We start from the raw sequence: 23,088 nt of genomic DNA on the forward strand, positions 1-23,088 counted from the left end.
GCCTAAGTCAGTCCTGTATAGGTTTGGGAAAAAATTCTACGATAATATTTATAACAAATGACGCGTATGAAACGTGAGCCACTCTATAATTCCCCCCTCCACATCCCTCCTCGTGTCTTGAAAACTTTGAATTCACCTTTTTTTGAAAAGGGAGAAGCGCACAACATTTGCTGCGGATGTAATATGGTACGCGCATTTTATATATATATATATATATATATATATATATATATATATATATATATATATATATATATATATATATATATATATATATATATATATATATATATATATATATATATATATATATATATATATATATATATATATATATATATATATATATATATATATATATATACATTGCTATTATTTTTATTAGGAAACTATCTAATGGAGGATGTTTGGGTTAAGCAAAATATTTTATGAATGTGATTTAATAATGAAGTTTAGTAATAAAGTTTTAGGGGTCATTAAATTTATGTATTTTATACACTTAATGAAAAATTCAGAATATTTTTTTTGAAATAGTGAATTGCTTAGAGTAATTACGACCTACATTTACATAAAAATACTCCAATTTTTTTCCGACTACTGTATTTGCTGCATTAATTACAATCATCTTTAGGGGTACATCTAATCAAGTAGTTTACTTCGAGAATCTAGGCACCTCTTTACGCCATTGGTTACGCTTTCGGTTTCTTTTTCGATCGTGACCTTCAAGGTTACGAATCGACTCTCTCAATATCTTTACATGAAGGAGTGTCCTTTACTTCCATCGTAGTTATTTGTTGTAGTAATTCAATCAATGTTCTATGTGAAGAGTGATATTTGTCATTGTATTGAATTTCGTATGTTTTTTTAGCGTTTTTATACTTTTTAATTGGTTTTGGCCACCATTGATAATTTCTTATTTTTCTGAAATCCAGTAGACACTTTATTTTGTCTGGAAAATAATACAGATACAGTTGAACCTCATTAACGCGGCTTAACATGAAATATCTACATGTACATGAAGCACATGTTTGGTCCTGTGAGGCAGCAATTAGCTACCAAAGTAAGGGAGCCCCCTTCCGCAGAGGATCAAAATTATGATATCGTATCTTCGAATCATCCTCAAGGATGTTTCCCAGACCGTAGACCTAGACCGTAGACTCTAGAGCGACGTAAATAAACAACAACAAAAATTAAAGAAATTTTAATAAATAAATTATGTCTAGCAGGGGACTGATGGTAAAGACATAGTTCCCAGCCGAACACCAAAGTCAAGTATCGTGACCGTGGTCAGTGAGCGGGTGGTGATTATTTTGATCTTCCTGCTCAGTGACCGAGGGTGGGTGATATCGGTGCTCAGTTTACCGTACCGGGGGAGCCATTCTCTCTGCAGAGGATCAAAATTGTGATAGTTTGTCTTTGAATCATACTCAGAGATGTTTCCAAGACCATATCCAAATTGCCCATTGTGCATTGTTAATTGGTCCCGCAGTGGACTGATCGTTAAGACACGGTTCTCAGGAGATCACCGAAGTCAAGTATCACTGTCTACGGTCAGTGTGCGGGTGGGTGACCACTTGGATCAGTCTGCGTATGGGCCGAGGGTGTGCGGTATTGGTCCTCGTTAAACTGTGCTAACGTAAAGTGCTCGACTTCGTGCGCAGGTCGTTGGCTACCGAAGCGGGGGTGCCATCCCCTCCGCAGAGGATCAAAATTGTGATGGCATATCTTCGGATCATCCTCCGGGATGTTTCCCAGACTGTCGCTAATAGCCCATTTTGCAGCTGTAGTGCGACGTAAATTAACAACAACAACAACAACAGCATTGCTAATTGAAGTAAAGAAAGTACCGATCTACAGATAAATTGATCATATTCTTATTCGTTGTCATGAAAACAAGTTTATGAAATTATGAATGAAGTTAGGAATCACGAAATCAAGTCATAGTATTTTTTGAGGACGACCCACTAATTTGTCCTCAAACTATACTGAAATATTGAATGAATCGGAACGTGATTGGTGCAGTTTATTCGGATCAACCCGATCCGGATGTAGTACTCTTTTTATAAAACTTTGATGAAAAGAAGAGAAGAGATTTATCTTGATTTCTTGACATATTTTTGTCTGGCTGGTCTGGCTTTATTATTAGTTTCATTGTTATGTATTTTTACATAATTTATTGTGGCTAAGATGTGAATGAAGTTTATCTTGTATCTTCATACTAATTATTATTAATATGTACTTTTTAGTTGCTAATTATATTCTATACTGAAGAAGAAAACTTTTATTTATGAACTTGTGCCTATTCGAAAGTTTTGTTTATCGAATACATCTTTAAGTTTATAAATCAACTTACGTTAGTTTTTCATCTTATGTTTTCTTATGTAAAATGCTTAATTATTGAATTTTTTGTATTGATAGATTTTTGAGTTATGGAAACGCTATTTTACTGACTTCATTTCGAATTTAGAACTATCCTTATGTACATGTTTTCCAAAAGTACTATATTCGTAACCTTTGTTATATATCAGACTTATAAATGTTCTGTTCCGAGTAATATTTAAATAGTTCTCAGGCGTAATATATAGTTTTTAATAAAAATATAGGATGTCAAATCTCAAAGCCAACAATCCATTTTTCATTGAAACTAAAATGAAATATTGCTGTTTTTTTTTTTCTTTGTTGTTAATTCAGAGTGCAGAATTCTATCAAATGTTCTGAAACAAGACTTTTAAAATTTACGAATTTTCCATGCATATAACATTAAAATAACCGTAACTAGTTGAATTATTTCCACTTTCTTCTGTGCCAAAGTTTTTATTATTTTATTTAGAAAGCTAAAATTGCTTTCCTTTAAGTTAATCAATGTCAAATTTGTATAATTGCTTATATAATGAATCAGTAATTTACAGCATTGCAGAACTTGGACTTAAATATGCCTGTTCCTAAAATAAGTTATTATGCAGGGATTTTGATTGTTGTATGAGATAAACATCACTGCTTTGGTCATTATATCTTGCTTTATATCTTTATTAAGATCAGTTAATTATCATTTGTTCACAACTCAAATATTTTTATTTCTTTATTATTAGTTAAAATTGCACATTTCTTTATAATATGAGAATGCTTATAAACAAATGCTATATATTTTTTTTTTTTTTAGTGAAGTGGATTAGATTTTTTTTATTTTCCATGAAATATAAATGGGAGATCGGCATTTCCATTTTCATTTGCTTTTCAAACTCTCCCTAGACTACAAAAATGATCTTTTTTACTAAGTTTTATCAAAAAGCTTTATTTGACATAATTCAATCAATCGAAAATTTGTGGCCTCTCGTCATATTTATTAAATAATAAAAAAATAGTTAAAAAGTAAAAAGAATACAATTTTCAGAGCAAACAATCTAATCTTGGTTGCAATTTTAGAATATTTTCTGTTAAGATTTATTTTTAAATAAATCCATGGTGATCACAGAATTCTCGAGAGAAGCTACTAGGGCAATGAAATCCGTGTATAGTTTGCGCCAATAGTTAACTGAAAACTTTAAAATAGCAGATCAATAGTAGCAGTCTATCTACCAGCTATTATTGTATTTGATTGTGTTAATTCCCGAATTATGACATAGTATCCTTTTAAAGGCAGTATAAAGGTACGTTTTAATGCATTTTAAAGTGTAAAAAAAAAAATTCTTTTTAGATATTTTACAAGATCATCTTGTTTGAATTGAGTATTTACAGTTAGCTAAGATTCAGGAAGTGTTATGTGAATCAAAAATCAACAGTAAATCAAAAACATTATTTAGGTACTTAAAAATTCAAACTTCATGTTAAAGTCATTTTAAAAACAAGTTTCCTGGCAAAATTCATCTATTGAACAACTAACTCATCTGTTAACACTTTTTTCATGCTCAAACTAATATATTTATATGTGTAACTTACATATGAATTTTAAACCGTACTTATATTTTTTTAGAAAAATTCTGTTTAATTATAGCTTTTTTTCTCCTTCAGTTTTCTTTGGATTATCTTCACTTAGGAGATAAGATTATAGTTATTTATCTGCAGCTGCAACAGTATTCCATGGATCGAGCAAGCAAGGTTTTACGCAGGTGACACTTACCACAGTTAATTTATTTTTAATTGTGTTGTATAGAATTTAATAGTATGGCTAAGGATATTGGTGCTGTCTTTATGAAACAAGTGGGTTTAGTCAAGGTGGACTAAGCCGAGAAACGTGCAACATGTTTTTACAGATTGAGTTCACTTGAAAAAGCCAATCTTTATATTTACTTAGTGGGTTTTTTAACATTTCCACTTAATTTTCTTGCAATTATCTATCAGAATTGTTTTATAAAATTATCAACTTATTGTTTGATAACTTTAACTTTCTATAAATTATATAAATTTGTTTACAAACTTTTTACAAAATTCATAATTTCTTTTATTTCTTTAAAAAAAAATTTAAAAAATTATCTAACTTTTCATATAAATTATATTATTTTAATGTAAACTAATTTAATATAATCAAATACAAGATAAAAAAGTATACAATTGAAAAAAAATATATTCCTTCATGTTCAGTAAGATTTTAAATTATATACTTGGAATGCTTAGAATACAAATATTTAAAATTTTTATTTATTTCAAAAGGACAAAGTATAACAAAGTTGTTAATTTTTTATACATTGTAGGACATATAAAGAATATAAGCATTGAAAGATACAAATAAACACACCATGTGCTACAAAAAGACATGCACATTTCATTTCATAAATATGTATTTATAATTTAAAACTAATGGTACAACATATTATACTTTACATTTTACAAAGATTATTTTCAGTAACTCTATTATTAAGTAATTCATTATACATTTAGAACGCAAAAAAAATGATTGAAATAGTTATTTTATAAGCATTTTTTTTATTAATTGCTTCAGTATGTACTATACATATAGAATATACTAGAAAAAAAAACGCTCGTATCTCTGGGCAAAGCTGAATCATTTCATGAATAAACCCACTTATCCCTAACGAAAATTAGTTTTTTTCATGAAAAAACCCACATAGACTGTGCTTATTCTGAATCCTGTTGCCCTTTTTGCCAATCCTAAAAACAAGTGTTCAAAAAAGAAGAGAAAAACCAATTAAAAGCATACTAATACTTGAAAATTTAAATTTATAATATTAGGTTCATGCATTAATCATAATTATTCATTATAAAATTGTAAATAAAATTGATATGATATACTTTGTATTTAGGTATTAACCTTGAGGTTAATATTGATTTTAATTATTGCAGCATTTTGAGTAATAATCATATTATGCAGTTAATATTTCTTATACAATACTATAACTGTATGTTTTTGAAAACATAACATGACATTGACATAACTTGAAAACATTACATGAATGACATTTTAAAAACTAAATAATAATAATTTTTTATAAGAGTAAACTAGTTAAATTAATAGGTAAGCATTCATAATTACAGAAGTGGAGTGCGTTTAAAATCAATTGGAGCTGGTCACTCAGATTTGAACATGGTGATTTCAGAATTGAAAGACTTGAGGCATGCCACTAAAGCCTTCATGACTGCCCAAAATTCTGGTAAGGTGTTGCCTTCCTAAAATTTGTAATGCATTTTAAAATCTGTAATATACTATATTTTCTTAGTTTTTATTAGAGTGTTCAAAACTTAGCAATTCTCTTTTGTTGTTATTATTATTATTTAACTTTTAAAAAACTCTAAATAAAACCTCCAGTTTGTCAACTCAGAAAAATTAGTTTTTTTCCTGATTATGAGAAAGGTATCAGAGAATCATAATTGTTGTTTTACTGTTTCTACCCTACTTTTCAGTGCAAATTCAGTGTTGAACATTTAAATCTTTGCCCAAAATACTAAGGATATTCTAAACTAGTTATATATTATTGGCTATTTATTTAATAAATGGCTTTATTTTTTTAAAAAATTCTTTAACTGAAATTTAAGATACGATAATAAATATTTAAATTGTGCTATCATTAAAGTTTAAAACTCAATTACATGTTCATGATTAACAAGATTTCATTGTATGGTTCACTCAGCACGTTTTCATGGGTATCAAGTCAAATAAGCATAAATTTTCTGGCTCATAATGGCTGCTCTCTCTGAGAGCAGAGATAATCTGAAATTCTCTAGAAATTATAAAATACTGTACTGCAAAACCTCGCATTCTCAGTGAAATTTACCCTCAATTCTAAAATTTTTTGAACTATCAATAATTAGCAATATTGTTTATCATATGCATCACTATATTTACTTATTATAAAGCATTTCACTCCATCATTAGGCACTTATATTTTTTCTTGTTATCGATTTTAATACATTATTCGTATTTAATTCATAAATAATTCTAATTAAAAATTTTAGTTTTACTATATCTTTAGACTTTGGTGAAAAAGTATTCTTCTAATTCTATTTCTACCTATCTAAAGCTTCTCATAAAATTAATTATGAGAATTTTAAATACAAGGGTTGTAAATTAAATAGTGGCAACTTAACCTTGAAACTCACAGAAGGGCAGACATGCGCAAATAGGATATGGGAGCGGTGAGGTGACGCTGTTGTCGATGTGTAGAGTTAAAAAAACAGTCAATCTGCTTAGAAGGGTAGTTGTGTGGCGTTAAGGTGAAGACTTTCGTTTCCATCGCTCTAAAGCATGTTTTCAAAAGGCTTAATGTCGAAAAAAGATTAGATGCTTGAACCCATCGTGCTACTGTCCTATCCAGTAATGCATTTGCGCCACAGGCTTCCACTAATCCTCGATAGAATTCTGTTGCATTTTTGCCACATACAACCTCGATTTCAAGTCACGACCGCTGATCACCTTTTGAAAACATGCTTTAGAGCGATGGAAAAGAAAATCCTCACCTTAACGCCACACAACAACTACCCTTCTGAGCAGATTGACTGTTTTTTGCACTCTACACATCGACAACAGCGTCACGTCACCGCTTCCATATCCTTTTTGCGCATGTCCGCCCTTCTGTGAGTTTCAAGGTTAAGTTGCCACTGTTGTCTGTTCTAAATCCTGAATACATATAACCGAACTGTCAACTGTACTGGATTTACTGGTAGACTGAATTTTGTCAGTTTCTCATGCTCTACTGGTTCAATAATAATTCTTCTAATGTTTATACATTTTGGAAAATTCCCTAAAATTGAGTAAGATTCCTAAAAAAAATTTCTAAAATTTTCAGTTTATTTTCATTCAAAGCTTGCTTTTTAAACTAATTAAAACATTTTTTAACTATTAATTATAAATTACTTTTCCATTATTATTAAAAATTATGAGCTTACGTAATAAAAACATTTCAAACTCAAGCATAAATTAAAAATATGGCAGACCATTTATAGTTATTCGGGTACTAAAATTTTTGTACTATGATTATAAAAATTCCTAAAATTCCCTATATGTGAAATATTTACTATAGTATGCAGAAGTTATCATGAAATTTATATTTGTGAAATCTGCTGAATTTTTTACTATCCAAGTTGGCAACAATGAAACAAATATGTATATGAATTTTTAAGTAGTTATTAAATTTATATTAACTTGAATCATAGGAGTTTTCAAAATGTTTATTTTATTTAGGAAATTTTAGAAAATTTAGCTTTACATGGAGAGTGGCTACCTTGTAAGACTTAACTAGATTTTAAAGACTAATAACTAGATCCACCAGATTTGTCAAGTTTTTCATGTTATTATATGCTATAATAAACAAATAATTCTTTGATAAAATACATTTGTTGCTGTCCTTTCTCCTATTATTATATGCTCCAAATTAGAGATATATGTGATCCAAATTTGGAAATATGAACTTATACAGACCCAAGCTTTAATTTTAAAAATAAACTGCTTCTTTGTGTCGTTACATACTTTTTTAAGTTTATTGTTTTATGATTTATTTATAATTTTTTTTTTTACAGCTTCACAAGATATGGTAAAGTGGGCTACATGTGATGAAAATAGAGCAATTCAGGTTTGATTGTTATCTTTCCTATTGTTGTTTCTTTAAATGATATTAATTTTGTAAATTAATGTCCATTAGCTTATAAATTATTTTCTTATGTTATGAGAAGGTAATACTTAATTAATATTGTACTAATAAAAAGTTATGTACTAATTAAAGTAAAGTTATTGAAAATTTATGATATATCTATTTTAACTGTTTTCACATACTTTTCTAATCTAATTGGTTAATGCTCGCATGTTTTTATTTCTTCTACTTTTATTTTCTTTTAATATAAGAACTTTGACACATAGGGTGTTAGTATAAAAATTTAATGTACTTCTAGCTTGCATTCTTTCTATTTGTTGAATCTTTTCATTCTGAAATTTCTTGATTTATATAAATTTATGATCTTATTTTTCAATCTTATTCTATTCCTTGCAATGAAAAAAACAATTTTTTTTTTTCCTTCAGGATATAATGAGCCAACTTGGAGAATTGAATAGTATGTGGACTGATGTTCAGAAAGACTTCATAGGTATGATCAATAATATTTGCATACTTTTATTGCAATTACTATTTACATAAATGCTTATGTTTTCAACTTAATTGGACTACATTATAATTATTACTGATGAGATTGGCACATCACTTGATAAAATATGTATTACACAAAGGCATATTTATGAACAAATGCGTAACGCATGCGTAACATATACGTAACCAGAAAAATAAAGAATAAGAGTGCTTCAGGAATTCATGAACTTTCATTGGTGTAGTATTTTAATGGTACTATAATTGCTAACAATTGATCTCAAAAACTTAGATTAATATTTAAAAAAAAAATTTTAATAATTTTTTATGTTATTACACTCTACTTGATTGTTTATTAAGTGCTTTTTATTGCTTTAAAGCTGGGTGAATGCAAGTCTGTGTTTGATTTCCAAATTACATAAATACGAATCTTAATGTTACAGTTTAAAATCGTGTGAATATGAATCTCTATGTTTGGTTTTAAAATCATGTGAATATGAATCTCAATGTTTGATTTTAGAATTGCATTAATACAAATTTTGAGGTAAATTTTTGTATCACTTGAACACAAATCATAATACTGACTTTTAAATAATCCAAATACGAAACACGCTGCGCGATCTTAAGTCACATAAATACGGTTTGCAATGTGCGATTTTAAATCATTTAAACAGGAATCGACTTCTGTGATTTGAAATCAAGTTTGCATAAGTAGAAAAAAGAATAAAAACGAATTTTTTTTCTTATGAATTCAGAAGAGACAAGACTATCTTTGAAAGAGGGATTTTTTTATATTAAATTGATGAAAGTGGAAAAACCTCATCCCTGATAGATCATCCAAATACGAACCACTATATACAATCATAAGTCGCATAAATACAGTATGCGATGTGCGATTTTAAATCATTTAAACACTAATAGCGATGTGTGATTTTTAAATCATGCTTGCATAAATATAATATAAAAAAAAGCATAGAAACTATTTTTTTTTCTTGTGAAGTCAGAAAACGCAAACTTTCTTTCTGAAGGGGGATTTTCTTTATTAAATTGATAAATGTGGAAAAAACTCATCCTTGATGCCAGCAAACGTTGATAGAATAAAAATCTTTCTGCATGCCTTAATTAACTTTTGTAACTAGTTTCAACCCTTTCGTTGATTTTTAGTTTGAAAACAACGGGATTTTCTTAAAATGGTTAATTTTTATAGAACTCTATTTTGATTATTGTGTGTGAGTGATGAGTTTGGTAAACATCAGCACAGTGCTGAGTTAGGTAAAAAAACCAAATAAGTTGAAAATAGAAATCCAAAAATGTTATGTGCAAAAACACTTTTTAAATAATTGAAAAAATACCTGAAATTTGAGTAAGGAAAAGTGTATATAGGAAGCATTTATCTACATAATGTTATCAACATTTTAATGAAAATATCGATACAAGTAGTTTATTTAAATTGTTTGTAAAATGTGATTTTTACCCTGACTGTTAAAAGCATATTTTTACCAGTGGCTACACTAGATCCAAGCTGGAATTGGTGCCGTCTTTATAATATTTAGAATCTTGATAACTATATCTAACATTTTTATTTCTTTTAGAACACCTGAAAACTTTCAAAAGTCATTTTGAATTGATTCTGGAAGGGGAAAGACAGTTGGATATTGCTCAAAATCAATTGGTAAGTATTTGTTCAATAACTTATTTGTAATTTGTGGGTAGATTGTGTAAATGCAGGGTATCTGCGCGCCTGGAAAGTCATGAATTTCGGTTTTGAACAAAATTTGTCATGATTTTTATTATTTTTTTAAAAAAAAATATGGAAATTCATGGATTTAGGTTGACGAAAAATCTAATTTTTAAAATGGAATCCCCTCCCCCCAATTTCATAGTGTTCCGAATATCTGAATTAGTAACAAAATCCCCACTCACAGTCATATTTTATTTAAATAACAAAATGTTTTTATCATGTTCTTTAAAAATGATGGTGTTATTTTATAATAGAGAGAAAAATAAATGGCGTTTTTTCTTATAAACATGTTCTAATATTCTGTACTTGTCTGATTTACTCTTTATAATTTTACAGTTTAATTTTTATTAATTTTAACATTAGTTTTATATATGAATAAAAATGTTCAGAATACTTATACTCTTGTTTTGTAAAGGCATATATTTCATATACATATGCCTTTAGAGTTTATATTCTAATTTTTTCTTCATAATAAAGGGTAAAACTTTTTTTTTATTTGCTCCTTTTTTTAACAAATTGCTTTAATTTTTAATATTTTATATATAATATAAGAAAAAAATATTCATCACTAAAAGGACAATCCTATCCAGTTGTCATATTTTGCATATTTTATTTTTAGAAGGATTTTTTTTATGAACTAGTATCTGTAATGCAGAGTAACCGTATATAAAAGAGATGCTATTAAATTTTAATATTAATAGCAAGTTAATATTTATTAATTTAAATAACTTTATGATTTATTAATAAAGTGAGATTATTTTTTACAATTTTATTTCTTTAATATTTATAAATATGTGCAGAAAAATAGAATTTTATTTGCATAAAGACTTGAAATAAACTTTTTTTTCCTTTAAAAATTTCACTCTTGTTTATTTTGGTAGAATCATGTAGGTGCAATGTATAAAATTAAATTAAGCAAGGATACAAAATTGAATTAATACGAAACTAAACGAAAATTAAACAGGGAATCTGAAATTTCTGCTTGATTTCCAAATTGCAGAATTAAAACAAACATTATTGATATCTGTGTTGGCTGAATGAGACAAAATGCTATTATTTTTTAAAATAATTTTTTTCCTTTATATGATGTATTTCTATTGCCTTTATTGGCATTTTTTCTCTGTATTATGGTGTTTTATTTTATTGATATAAAATGTAATGTATAAATTACAAAAATTTATATTTTTTGGTTTACAGTATATTTCGACCTCCTTACTATCAGTATATGCCACGATATTAGAGTGAAATTTTTTAAAAAATATATCTGGAATAGTCCGGGAATTTTTTTTTTTTCAGTTGCAACCTTGCATTTAAAAATTATTTTACTGATTAATAATTTTTTATTCTATTGTTTTTTTTTATTGTAAGTTATTTATTAATAATATATATACTTAAAAATGTTTGTATTACTGTTACAAGTGAAATTCTACAAAACTGAAAATTTCTTACAGGTTAGTTGTGAGCAAAACGAGCAAAGAATACGCAAAGAGCTAAAGAGAGCAGCTAAAGTAAGTAAGATATATTTTTTTTCTACAATTGTTTTTATTTTTTTATTTTATTAAAACCAATTTATTTTATTTATTATTACATTAGAAAGCTACGGAGGAGGAAATTAATAATCTTGAAATAAAGTTGTCACAAGCAGAAAGAGCTAAGTATCTAGCACAACTTGAAGGTATGTTTTTGTTATTTTTCTGTACTTAATTTCTGAAGTTATAAACTTCTTTCATCTTAAATTTTTTTGTTTCTAGTTGTTGAATTAGCTCACAAAACAGAAGCCATCAAGGTTGTAAGGCTCAAAGATGGTCTTCTCAAACTTTCAGAAGCTTATGTGGAGCTTGCTAATAAATGTGCAATCATATTTGAAGCGCAAAGAGTAAGCAATATTTTTTTTTCTTAACTGTACCAAATTTTAAAAATGAGTCTGTTAACTGCCTTGACACGAATATTTCCATACATTTGGATTTTTTATTTATTTTCCTAAGAAAATACATTTTCTAGTTTTAACTTTTTTTAAATGTTATTTATGGTGCTTACATTTTGAGGCATTATTTTGTCAGGCATAAATTTTTAAAAATTCTTGATTTCTTGATTGGATAATTGTGCAAGGTAGTGTCAAAGTTGATTATATTTAAATAATTTAAAGTATACTAGATTTGAAGGGATACTTTTAGTTTGTACTAAATATAACTTCATTAAAAGAAAAAAAACTGAGCACTTATTTGCATTTGAACATGAGAAAGAACTTATGAAAAATCTAGATAAACTATCTTGATTTAACCCCTTAACTGCTGAGTAAAATGAACATGATTCACTCCCCAGTGCCACTGTTTTTTGCTCAAGTGCACTTTCTTACACGGTGTTTTGGTGGGGAAAATGATGCACACTTTGCAATTTAAAAACAGTTTAAGTTTTCAAGACAAGAAAAAGAAAAGAAAGAAAATATAAAATTTAAATTAAATAATAAAAATACAATATAAAAGATGTTAAAACTTAGCTGTTGTATGATAAATACTGAAACATGGTTGGACACATAAACCAACATCACATTCATCGCATTGATAGCGGGATTCACGACGAAATTTTTTTCCTTGAACAAACAGCACATTTTCGCGATGCATTTTTATTTGAAGGCGTTGGTGGAAAGAATAAAAAGCACCAAATACATACGGGAAACAGAAGCGAAAAAAGAATAAACCGACCTTACTCAAATAAATACACACAAGCGATTAATACGATATCACTTTTCCATAACTTCCTTTTCCCAATCCCCCTCCTCTGAAATTAGTAATACATTCGCAAAGCAAACACTTTCAAGGCCATTTTACTGCATTCTGAAGTAGGGGGTGTAGTTCTATTTATAGCAGCGCAATGCAAAGCATCGTACTTTGGGAAAGCGTATATATATACGCCTGCGGCAGTTAACGCATCGTCTGGCCGAGACGTATATATATGCCCGCGGCAATTAAGGGGTTAAAGTACCTTTTATTTATGTGTAAATTATTATAGTTCATGCATTGAAATTATTTATTTAAGTTAGTATGCTTTATTTCTTTTTAAAGTAGTAATTAAAATTAGTAGACTTAAGTTTAAAGAACATTTTTTAAAATATAAATAAAGATTCTTATCGAATAAATATTATGAATTTAGTTAAATATTTTATCATTTCGGTATAAAAAATATTTATTAAACATTTTGAGAAAATAATTATGAATAGAATATTGTTGCGGGGCCTATAATGGATCCTACTCTGCAAAGGGCAATTTAGTCTCAATTAAATTGTGTTTGGCCAAACATTTATTAATTATAATATTTTTATTGTCTTCTAGTATAAAAGTATCAATATCTAATATTTTAAGAAAAGCCCTTATGGACCCTGCTTCATTTATCATAATGGAAGAAAAGCTTTTCAATTAAAGATTAAAGTCATCTATATTAAAATCTAATTTTAAATATTTTGTCTTCTAGGAAGTATCTCACTATTTACCTGATGTTCACAGTCGAGATATGAATGAGCTGAAATATACAGGTAATTTTTACTAGTGTTGCACAAAAGCAAAATTTTTAATAATTGAAACAATTTTCCTTTTTAAATGTTCTCTTTTTGCTGAAAAACAATTGTAAATTTCCTTCTTTAAATTATTATTTTTCTTAATGTGTTTATTGTATTATTTATAGAATTTACTGGCATTTATAAAAATTTAGTTTGTTCACAGATCTTATAACTTATTTAAACCGTTTTCTATTTATGTATCGTTTATATGCTTATTTTATCACTAAATCGATTTAGCAAGTAATTTTAGATTATTTTCTCTCTTTTTTGTTTATTATTAAAGTTATAAAAATTTTGTTAAACTAAAGCCAGTTTGTAAAACTGGGAATTTTCAAAAGATGCTTGTTTGTCTAATTCACCCGAAAATTTTCTAAAAATTGAGAACAGGTAAATTGTCCTTCTGTTAAGTTTATCATTTGTAAGAAAATTTGTAAAGTAAATGAGTTTTTTTAAAACAATGTTATTAGATAATACATTTTTTAAAACATTTTATTAAGAAAATGAAGCATTTTAGAAAATACTAAGATCAAAATTCGATCTCACTAAAGTAATTTAATAACTTTATAAAACATTAAAAAGGTGATTTGAAGACAATAATTTTTATTTTTGCTAATTTATTGTTTAATTACAATTTATACAACGTTATATAAATTTTATTGTTGTGTTATCCTTTGGCTTTCAGTGAATATTTTATTTTAAGATAAAGGGTCCTTTGCAGATATTTGTTATTTATTTTCTCTGTTGCACACAGTTAGTCCTCTATAATTGACAAAGCTTATGTTTCCTTTTAAAAATTAGAAGTCCCTAGCTTCTACTTTTAAAATAAATTTACTGTCTTGAAATTATTTATATTGTTTTTATCATCTTAATGTTTCTGTTTTCATGCGGTACAGATTCTAGGTTATACAAGCTAAATTTTGTTTTAGATTATCCAGTAAAAAATATTAATTTAGGGTTTGCCAAAACTTTCAAAATCAATTTTTTGCTTTATATAGAGGAGTATCTATATGACATAGAGGTATTTCCTTTGGTTGGCTGAAAATATTTAAAACATCCATCATTTGTTCCATATACAAATCAATTAAGTTAAGCAGTGTTTTAAAGGAAGCATTATTATTATTTCAATCACAAAACCTTAATTTTTAATTGCTTAAAAAAAAGTTAAATTTATTTTGTTTCCTAGCAGGTATGAGAGATCTAATGCTTAATTCTTTATAAAAATTTTAAAATTCATCTACACGTTATTCTGTGAATACAGGGTAATAAGCTTTACTCTTAATATTTCATAGATTGCAGAAATTCTAAAATTCCTATTAGCCAGAGATCCATTGATTAAAGAAGTTTTGATTATGTCTTTTCAAAACACTCGTAAGTAAATTAATGTGCATAAAAATAACCAGGAGCTTTGTGAATGCTGTTGTAAGTGTATCTGGTTTCTCTTTTTGGCTAATTTTTGTATTTATTATGTGCATTTATTGCAAGTATCTTTATATGTTCAGGTATATAATTATATATACAAAATATCAAGGGAAAAAGTATTAATCATTTAAATTAATATATATATTTTTTAATTCAAAAAGGTGAATGTTATTTAAAATATGTTTTTTCAAAGGAAATTTTCTTCTTTTCTGGAGCAGACCCACTGAAAACTAGGCATATTCTCATTGCCCTATTTTATGCTTTTAGATAATTTATACTTTTGAATTTTTAAATGTTTGTTGTTTTAAGGGTCTGGTGCTTGTAAACAAGCTGTTGCAAAAGCAAGAGACAGGGTTCATACTTACAAGCGTCACAATTACCGTTTGGTACCGGCAAGCTCAATCATAGGTATTGTTTTATTTCTCTTATGCATAGAGCTTTATTTGTTTTAAGTGTTTTTGTATGGTGAAAAAAACAAACTGAACAAGTGTTTCAGTTAAACCAACCTGTCACAAAATCTATATACTTTCTTGCTTAAAAATATTTCTAGCTCTGCCTGTGCTAATACTTAATTTGGCTATTTTCAACTGGTTTACTGGCTTTTGTAATTAAAACTTCCTAAAATTGAAAACTTCCCATGCAAATGTTTATCAAAATCGATTCTTTTTTTCAAGAATTTTTTAAAGTAGTGAGGTAACATATTGAGACTAAAACAATTTTACATTCTAGTCTTTCTATAGCAAAATTTACTGGTTCAAGTTAAAAAATCCACTATGAAGAAAATTTCATAAGAAGGAGGTTAAAGACTTTTGCCATTATTTTGTATAAATGTTATATTTTAAATGTGTGTCATTAGTTCAAAAGTTTAAAATTCTGAATTCTAATTTAAAATAAACTTATGTCTGTAATAAAGTTATGTGTTTGAAATTATTTTATCCCCTTAAGGCAAAATTCTTTGTTCGAGAGTTATCGCTAGAATAAATAACGCTAGTGGTTTTTAAAACAGGGATGTGTGAGAAAATTTGTTGCATAATATTTCTAACTTTCAATTATATCTTTGTTCCAAAATAACAAAAATTAAAAGATAAACATCTGAAAAATTCCAAAAATGACACAGTAAAGATCAACTGAAAAGTCCAAAAATAAAATCTGAGTGTTATTTAACATTCCTATTAAAAAAAATTTATAGAGAATATTGATAATACTAATTTTATGTTCTGTTTCCTACCTCCTTAGTTGAGATATTTGTTGTCAAAATCACAAGCCCAGAATTTCTTAAAGCAGTTTTGGCTTTTCCATAACTGGTCACCGTAATCTTTACACAATGTTTCATAAGTTTGGTGTGCGTTTTTTCTTTTACAGAAGTAAAATGTGGCGAAAATGAACACTTTGATCTTCCATGTTCAATATGCTATCAAATATCCAAAACTTAAAGAAATAATTCAATTTTTTCTTTACAATGAAGTTTAAACTGACATTCATATTATTGTGCATGCTTCAAGTATTTCAGAAACTGCACTAGTGCCATCTGTTGCAAAAAAAAGCTACAACTTTTTACTCAACCTAATATATTGTTCATACATTAGTTTTATTATGTTCTCTACGCTATTCAATAGAAAAATACTAATGTAAGAAGAAATTTCAGTACAATTTTGTCCTAATTTTCTATGCTTAAAGGATTAACTCATGAGTTTTATTTTTGAATTGAAAAAAGGTAAATTCTAGCTAGCTCCATAGCCATTTGAAGAGCACAGTTTTTGTCATAGTTCCTTGAGTTACATCACTGGTCAGAAGTAGCGCAATACAAGTGTGAAATTACTGAAGTTACTACTTTTTTAGTAGTTTGTAGTGTGCTACTTCTTTAAAAAAATTAATGTAGTGAGTAGTGGGATAAAAAAAAAAAGCAGTTGTATGTAACAGTTCCCGGCGGCTACTTTTAATGTTAGTTTAGGAAAGAAACACGGTTCTAACGCAACTAATTTTTCAAATTTGATGGATACAAATCTTCATGGGTCCGTCAATGGATGCAATGAAAATGACCCTGTGCTTTCAGCTGAGCAGTGACATGCATTTCACATTTAATAACATATCTAACTAATATTTAAACTAGCCATTAAGAAAAATAATTAATCACTTTCATCACATTTTCACATGCGAATGTACACTTGTGAAACAGTGATATTATTTCAAAGGAAGGGAGCGTATTTTCGATGTACTTAATTTCTCAAAAGAAATAAAAGAGCATTTAACAATTAAAAAATTTAAAGTATTTGATAATTTCGCATTTCTAAAATTCAATATTCTCTGTTAAGAGAGGCATAAATAGTTAAAGATTGAATGTAGAAATTCAAAAAATATGTTTGGGAGTAATGAACTAGTTCATTTAAATATAAATAAATGTTCCTTAATTATTCCTTTATATTTAAAGTTAACCTGTGTTTCTTTTTCAAAACCATTTTTAGCATAGGTCTAAATTAAGTTCACCAGCAAAATTCGTCTCCTTAAAGTAGTGAAGTTGTTACTACAATTCCAAAGTAGCTTGTAGTCACTACATTTAAAAAGAAATAGTTGTAGTTAATTACATTTGTTACAAAGTAATCGGTAACTACAAAAATAATGTAGTATTTCCGACCCCTGATTACATGTGTTATGAATTATACTTTCCATATTTTAAATATGAGGTGTATTGTTTTTTAATGCTGTAGATTCCCGATTATTCGCTTTAACCGAGCTATCAAATATTTCGAGGATTTTTTGTTCTAGTTCATTTTTTATTCTTAAAACTTCCATGGAGAAAAAATCTGAATTTTAACTTCAAAACAGTTAGGAAAACGAAATGCAACAACTTGATCCAATGAAATGATCGTTCATATCGCCAATAATGAAAATGAATCTACTGAAGAGGATGAAGACAGTGACAATATAAATCAACATATAAAAATCTCACCTACAGATGGACTAAAAGCTATTGTAAGTGCTATTGAATATATAGAACAGCCAGAAGAGGCGACACCCGCCTTCCTGTTATCCCTAAAAAAGTGGTGAAACATTGCTGCAGAAAAGTGCCAAAGTAACTTAAAACAAAAAACGATTAAGGACTTTTTTAAGTAAAAGCTCTTTAAATCTTGTAAAGTATGCTCCTTAGTTGTTTTTAAGTAAGCTTTTTAATATGAATCGCATTTATTAAATATATTATATTTATACCTATTCTTTTTCTTTCCTTTTTTAATAGTCTTCCCTTTTACTGAGTTTTCCGGTTATCTGAGTTAGGCATGGTCCACATTGACTCGGATAATCGATACTCTACAGTATTTAAATTATTTATAAAATTGTTTTCCATCAGAGGATCCTCCGCCGCCATATACGCCTGGTTACTACAATCCAGCTACTGGACGACCCTACGATGAAGCCACTGATAACCGCATTAATAGCCAACATCACCCTGTGATTCAGAGACAGAGAGCTGTTGCAAATATTTCAATTTTACCCTCATGCCCTCCCTACCCTTCACCATCACCACCTCATTACGATGAGACTTCCAACGCACAGAGTACAACTTCCACAGATCATATCACCAGCAGCGATGGCAACAACTACGAAGATGAGCTGTCTGGAGCAATGGGTGCTACACACATTGAAAATTAAAAGATAAATAAAACCCTTTGTCTTCTGGGTTTTATTTTATATTTTTCATTTGTGATTCCTGGGTGAGAAGTATATTTCCTAAAGAGAAGCAAAAAAGAAAAATCTAAGTCGACTAATTATGTTTGTACAGAAAGTATAACATTCTGAAAGTAATTATTTTCAAGTATATAACGTGAATTATATCAAACTATTTGCTGTTTCCATGTATATGTACCACTGACAGGAAGAGATAAGAAATGATTGTAATTTACTTGTAGGTATACTGAAGAAATATCTTGTTAACCTCTATGCTATGATTTATGTGTGTCATATTGTAAATCTGGTCCACTCTTATAATTTATAGATCAAAACAGAAATGCCATTGGAGAAGCTAGTCATTTACGGCTAAATTATTTTGATCCACTTCTGCATCCTATTTTATGTTACTTAAAATAATATTGAAAATTAAACCAAACATTTGTAATAATTTTAAGAACTAAAAAATGTGTGCTTAGCTGGCATTTTCCAGTTGCTGCTACCATTAGATTTTCAGTCAAAAACTTGCTGTTTTCTGGAGAATTTCAATAAGAAAAATTTTAAATAAATTATTGAGATTTTAGTTTTTGGACGCCACTATAAAATCTTAGAATTCTTCCTACACTATTTGTTTTGGAAATGTATATTTTAGGTTATATTCTTAGAAAGTAATGAATGACAATATTTGAAGCTTTTTTAAGCAAAGGTGTTAAATTTGGATACATGTAATGAACAGCATAGAGGTAAAGAAGTTAGTTCTAAGAATTATGTAAAAAAAAAATTGTTTTACTTAAAATAGATTTCTGGTAAGGTTTTTATTTTATTTTTCAGGCCTTGATATGGGACATTTTGTTTAGAAACAAACAGCACTGTACTTAATTTAATTTCTAATGGTTTGTTTACCTTGCTTTAATTTGCAATCCCATATTTTTATTGCTGGGGCTTGTTGTAAATAACTAGTTCAACTTTAGGTTTTGACAAGGTTATTATTTTCATCTGTGATTTAATAACAGATCTTATAGTGTTATCTTATAAGTTTTGTGGAATGTAACTACCTTTATTGTATATTTTAAAATTGCATCATATTGAATATTTATTATTCTTACAGTGCTTCTCAGTTGAAGGCTAGTAGGAAATCTAATTCTGTCATTGTTTTGTTATAATTATTTGCTGAATGTTGCTAGCGAAAATAAAGTTTAGAGCAGTGGTAGTCAATTATTTTTTTACCTTGAGCCCAATTTTTTGGTAGTGAAATTATCTAAACACCTGCCAATTCCAACATACTACATTTAAACCCTATTTAACAAGGACTGTGAATAACAATTCATAATTAAATATTCATTAAATCTGGTTGTTTACTTATTCAGAATTTAATAATAGTACAAAAACTTTGAGCATAAGAAATAATTTCCCTAAATTACTTTGAATTTACCTTTACTGAGAATTGAAATATATTTGTTTATTGTTTAGCTTTACGATTTTTTTTTTCATTTAATTTTTGTCTTTAACTTAATGGATTAATTGTATCATCCATATTTTGTGATTGCTCTTCAGCACTAGTATGTGTCAGTGTTTTTATCAGGTTTCGTACTTCACTTGCGTTTCTCTTTTCTTTTAAATTTGTTTTCTTTTAAATTTCATTTCAATTTTGATATTTCATGCTTCCAAAAGTGAAAAAATAGCCCACTAAAAGGCTACACATTTATCTATACAATATTACACATTAATACATTTATGACATTTAAAAAACAATTCCTCATTATATCTGGAATATAACTGAGAGCAGGATTGTTATAAGTGGATCCTACTGTAATTTTTTAAACATGATTATAGATCTTTTTGTGTCCCATTTAATTGTGTTTTTATTATTTCTGTGATAAGATTTTCACAATTGACTTCACAAGTTTAAACTTTTTTTACTTGCCTACCTCATTTGCAATTTCTAAATTATTTTTTCTTACCTCCTGCAGTGTAAGCTGGAAGCTTGATTAAGCCACTAGAGGGTGTAAGATTTCAGGTTGACTACCACTGGTATAGAGGATTGTTAGTGCTGTATAAGTAGCTTTTTGATAATAAAAATAAAATTTTCATATTTGCTTTGAATTCTTTACCTCTCTATACGCAAAGTTTTTAAAATTTGGGATAATCTTTCAATTTCTGTCTTTTGTAACCTAGTTCATTTGTTTTTCTTGAAATATTGTTTTCCACTTCAAGATATGGAAACTTTAATACATATTACAATATCCTATAAAAATTGTACAAATGTCTCTGAAGTAAATTTTTTTTAGGTGAATTGTAAATTTGTGTATTATTAGTGAAAGCATATGTTCCATAAAATAAAAATTATTTATTGAGCTGTAAAGTCTCGAAATGTGAGATAGAAGTTGCAGTTAATGTTATTTGAGCTTGCTTAACATTGCGGAACATTTTTGTTTAAATTAAATGTAGAAAAATAAATAGTATGAAAGAGAGATACTCCAAGAGTGCCATTTGTCCTGATAATTATGGAGGTGTTCATTAAATTTTGCAAGTCAGCGAATTTTGATTTTTTTCTTCCCCAAGACAGTTTAATATTTTAGAGATTTCAACTTTTCCATGTGAATATTAATGTAAATTTAAATCGCAGTATAATTCCCAGTGATCTGGATAATAACCATGAAGGAGAATATTGAAAATAGCAAACAAGTTTTATACCTAAGTAGGCCTGAAAATAATCACCCGCCACGTTGCAAGTCGATGAGAAAAAGAGGCAACTTAAATTAAATTGGCAATCGGTCACTTTCCCACATCATTTTTCTTTTCTTTCTTTCTGTCTTTTTTTTTTTCTTTTGAAAATTGTTTAATGATAAAAGTACAGCAGAAAGAGACTCTGGAAAACATAATTTTCATTAAGATATGCAATGTCTCCTATTCAAATTTTGATTTTTTATAATCCATTAATTTGTGGTGGAAAGATTCATGTGGAAGGGGAATTCTTTAACAATTCATATATTTCAAAGTTGTAATGTGTGTATTAAAAGTATTTTACCAACCCCCCAAAATATTTTCAAATAAAATTCTTTAAAGTCATTATGTTTAACTAAATTTTGTCACATATTTGTTATTTTTATTGTTGAATTAATGTTTTATAGCCATAGATTATTTCTAATATGAATTTTTTTTTAAAAATCCAATAAAAAAAAAGTTTGCAAAAAGTGTCGTGTTTGTAAAATGAAAAGGGCCTATCAATATGGGTAAAATGGCTACTAAGTTATTAGTCTACCGGCCACTAGCTACTAACTGAAAATAAAATTTTTTATATCTATCCACTAGTGCTTATTTTGCTACATAGTTGTGTTCCAACACTTCATCTGCTGATTTATTTTTTTCACTGTGCCACACAGAAATGGTATCTTCTTTGCCATTGAGCTAAACAGTTATTGACTATTATCAACAACAATTTTCTAAAAGTATCCAATTATGAAGTTTTGAGTTGCTATTATAAAATGGTGATGTCTTTGTTATTCATATAAATGTTTGAGAAAAATATTTTTGCTATCTCATTTTTATTTTTTTTTAAATATGAAAATGATACTTTGAAGTACCCTCAATATATAAAGGGTTAAAGAAGTTGCTTTTATGAAAGATTAATGATAATTTAAAGTAGGGGTGCATAAACTTTTTTTGAAGACGGCTGAGAAAAAAATTCTTGCTTTTGTGTGTTTGCAATGAATTTAATATATCCGGTGATTTTCATTTTTCTTAGTGTAATGAAAGACAAAATTATGTGTTTAATGTTTTTGAATTAAAAAAAAAGTGCTTATTTTTGCATCCTTTGTCCTTAATGAAATTAAATTATGGTAGGTTCCTATAGCTTTCTTTGTTCATTCACTTTTTATGTTGTAAATTAAAATATGCTTACTTCTTAAATTTTTTATACTATTTTTTGAACTACATCTGTTTTGAATTTGTTTTTATTAAAGAAAATTTTATTTAAAGCATAAAATTAGATAAAGAATAAAATATTTTTGCACTTAAATTAATATTTTTTACATAATTAATTTTTTTTACATTTACGACTGCTAATGTTCAACTCCGTAGCCTTGTAATTTTGAACCCAATCCAGAAGACAAGGGAACTCCTGGATAGAGTATTGGGAGAAATTTACCTTCGTGGAGGTCTTTTTGATGGAGCTAACCCGCATTTGCGTT

At 27.9% G+C, this 23,088-nt stretch overlaps 1 protein-coding gene across 3 annotated transcripts; it reads left to right on the plus strand.

Moving 5' to 3' along the window:
• The first annotated feature begins 1,982 nt into the window (after positions 1–1,982).
• On the plus strand, positions 1,983–22,202 carry LOC107437336 (uncharacterized). Of its 3 annotated transcripts, none has more exons than XM_016049294.4 (12): positions 1,983–2,353; positions 4,009–4,106; positions 5,491–5,606; positions 7,969–8,021; positions 8,466–8,529; positions 10,118–10,197; positions 11,718–11,774; positions 11,860–11,941; positions 12,018–12,142; positions 13,735–13,795; positions 15,548–15,646; positions 18,582–22,202. In XM_016049294.4, exons 2-12 carry the CDS (start codon positions 4,078–4,080, stop codon positions 18,881–18,883), a joined length of 1,068 nt encoding a protein of 355 aa, XP_015904780.1. In that variant the 5' UTR covers positions 1,983–2,353; positions 4,009–4,077; the 3' UTR covers positions 18,884–22,202. The 3 variants fall into 3 exon arrangements, with proteins under 3 accessions (XP_015904780.1, XP_015904781.1, XP_071040322.1); XM_016049295.4 differs by having other exon boundaries at positions 2,043–2,128; XM_071184221.2 differs by lacking the exon at positions 15,548–15,646 and having other exon boundaries at positions 2,091–2,353.
• The last annotated feature ends 886 nt before the right edge of the window (positions 22,203–23,088 follow it).

This window comes from Parasteatoda tepidariorum, chromosome 3 (genome assembly GCF_982258835.1).
Source record: "Parasteatoda tepidariorum strain Cologne lab strain chromosome 3, Ptep-v5.0, whole genome shotgun sequence".
In the NCBI taxonomy this organism is placed as follows: Eukaryota; Metazoa; Arthropoda; class Arachnida; order Araneae; family Theridiidae; genus Parasteatoda; species Parasteatoda tepidariorum.

What these genes read in the sequence shown, in the direction of transcription:
- LOC107437336 (XM_016049294.4), top strand. Translation starts at nt 4,078, where the DNA reads ATGGATCGAGCAAGCAAGGTTTTACGCAG. An exon ending in TGTTCAGAAAGACTTCATAG is followed by an intron (nt 8,530 to 10,117) that starts GTATGATCAATA and finishes TATTTCTTTTAG; the next exon opens with AACACCTGAAAACTTTCAAA. An exon ending in GTATCTAGCACAACTTGAAG is followed by an intron (nt 11,942 to 12,017) that starts GTATGTTTTTGT and finishes TTTTGTTTCTAG; the next exon opens with TTGTTGAATTAGCTCACAAA.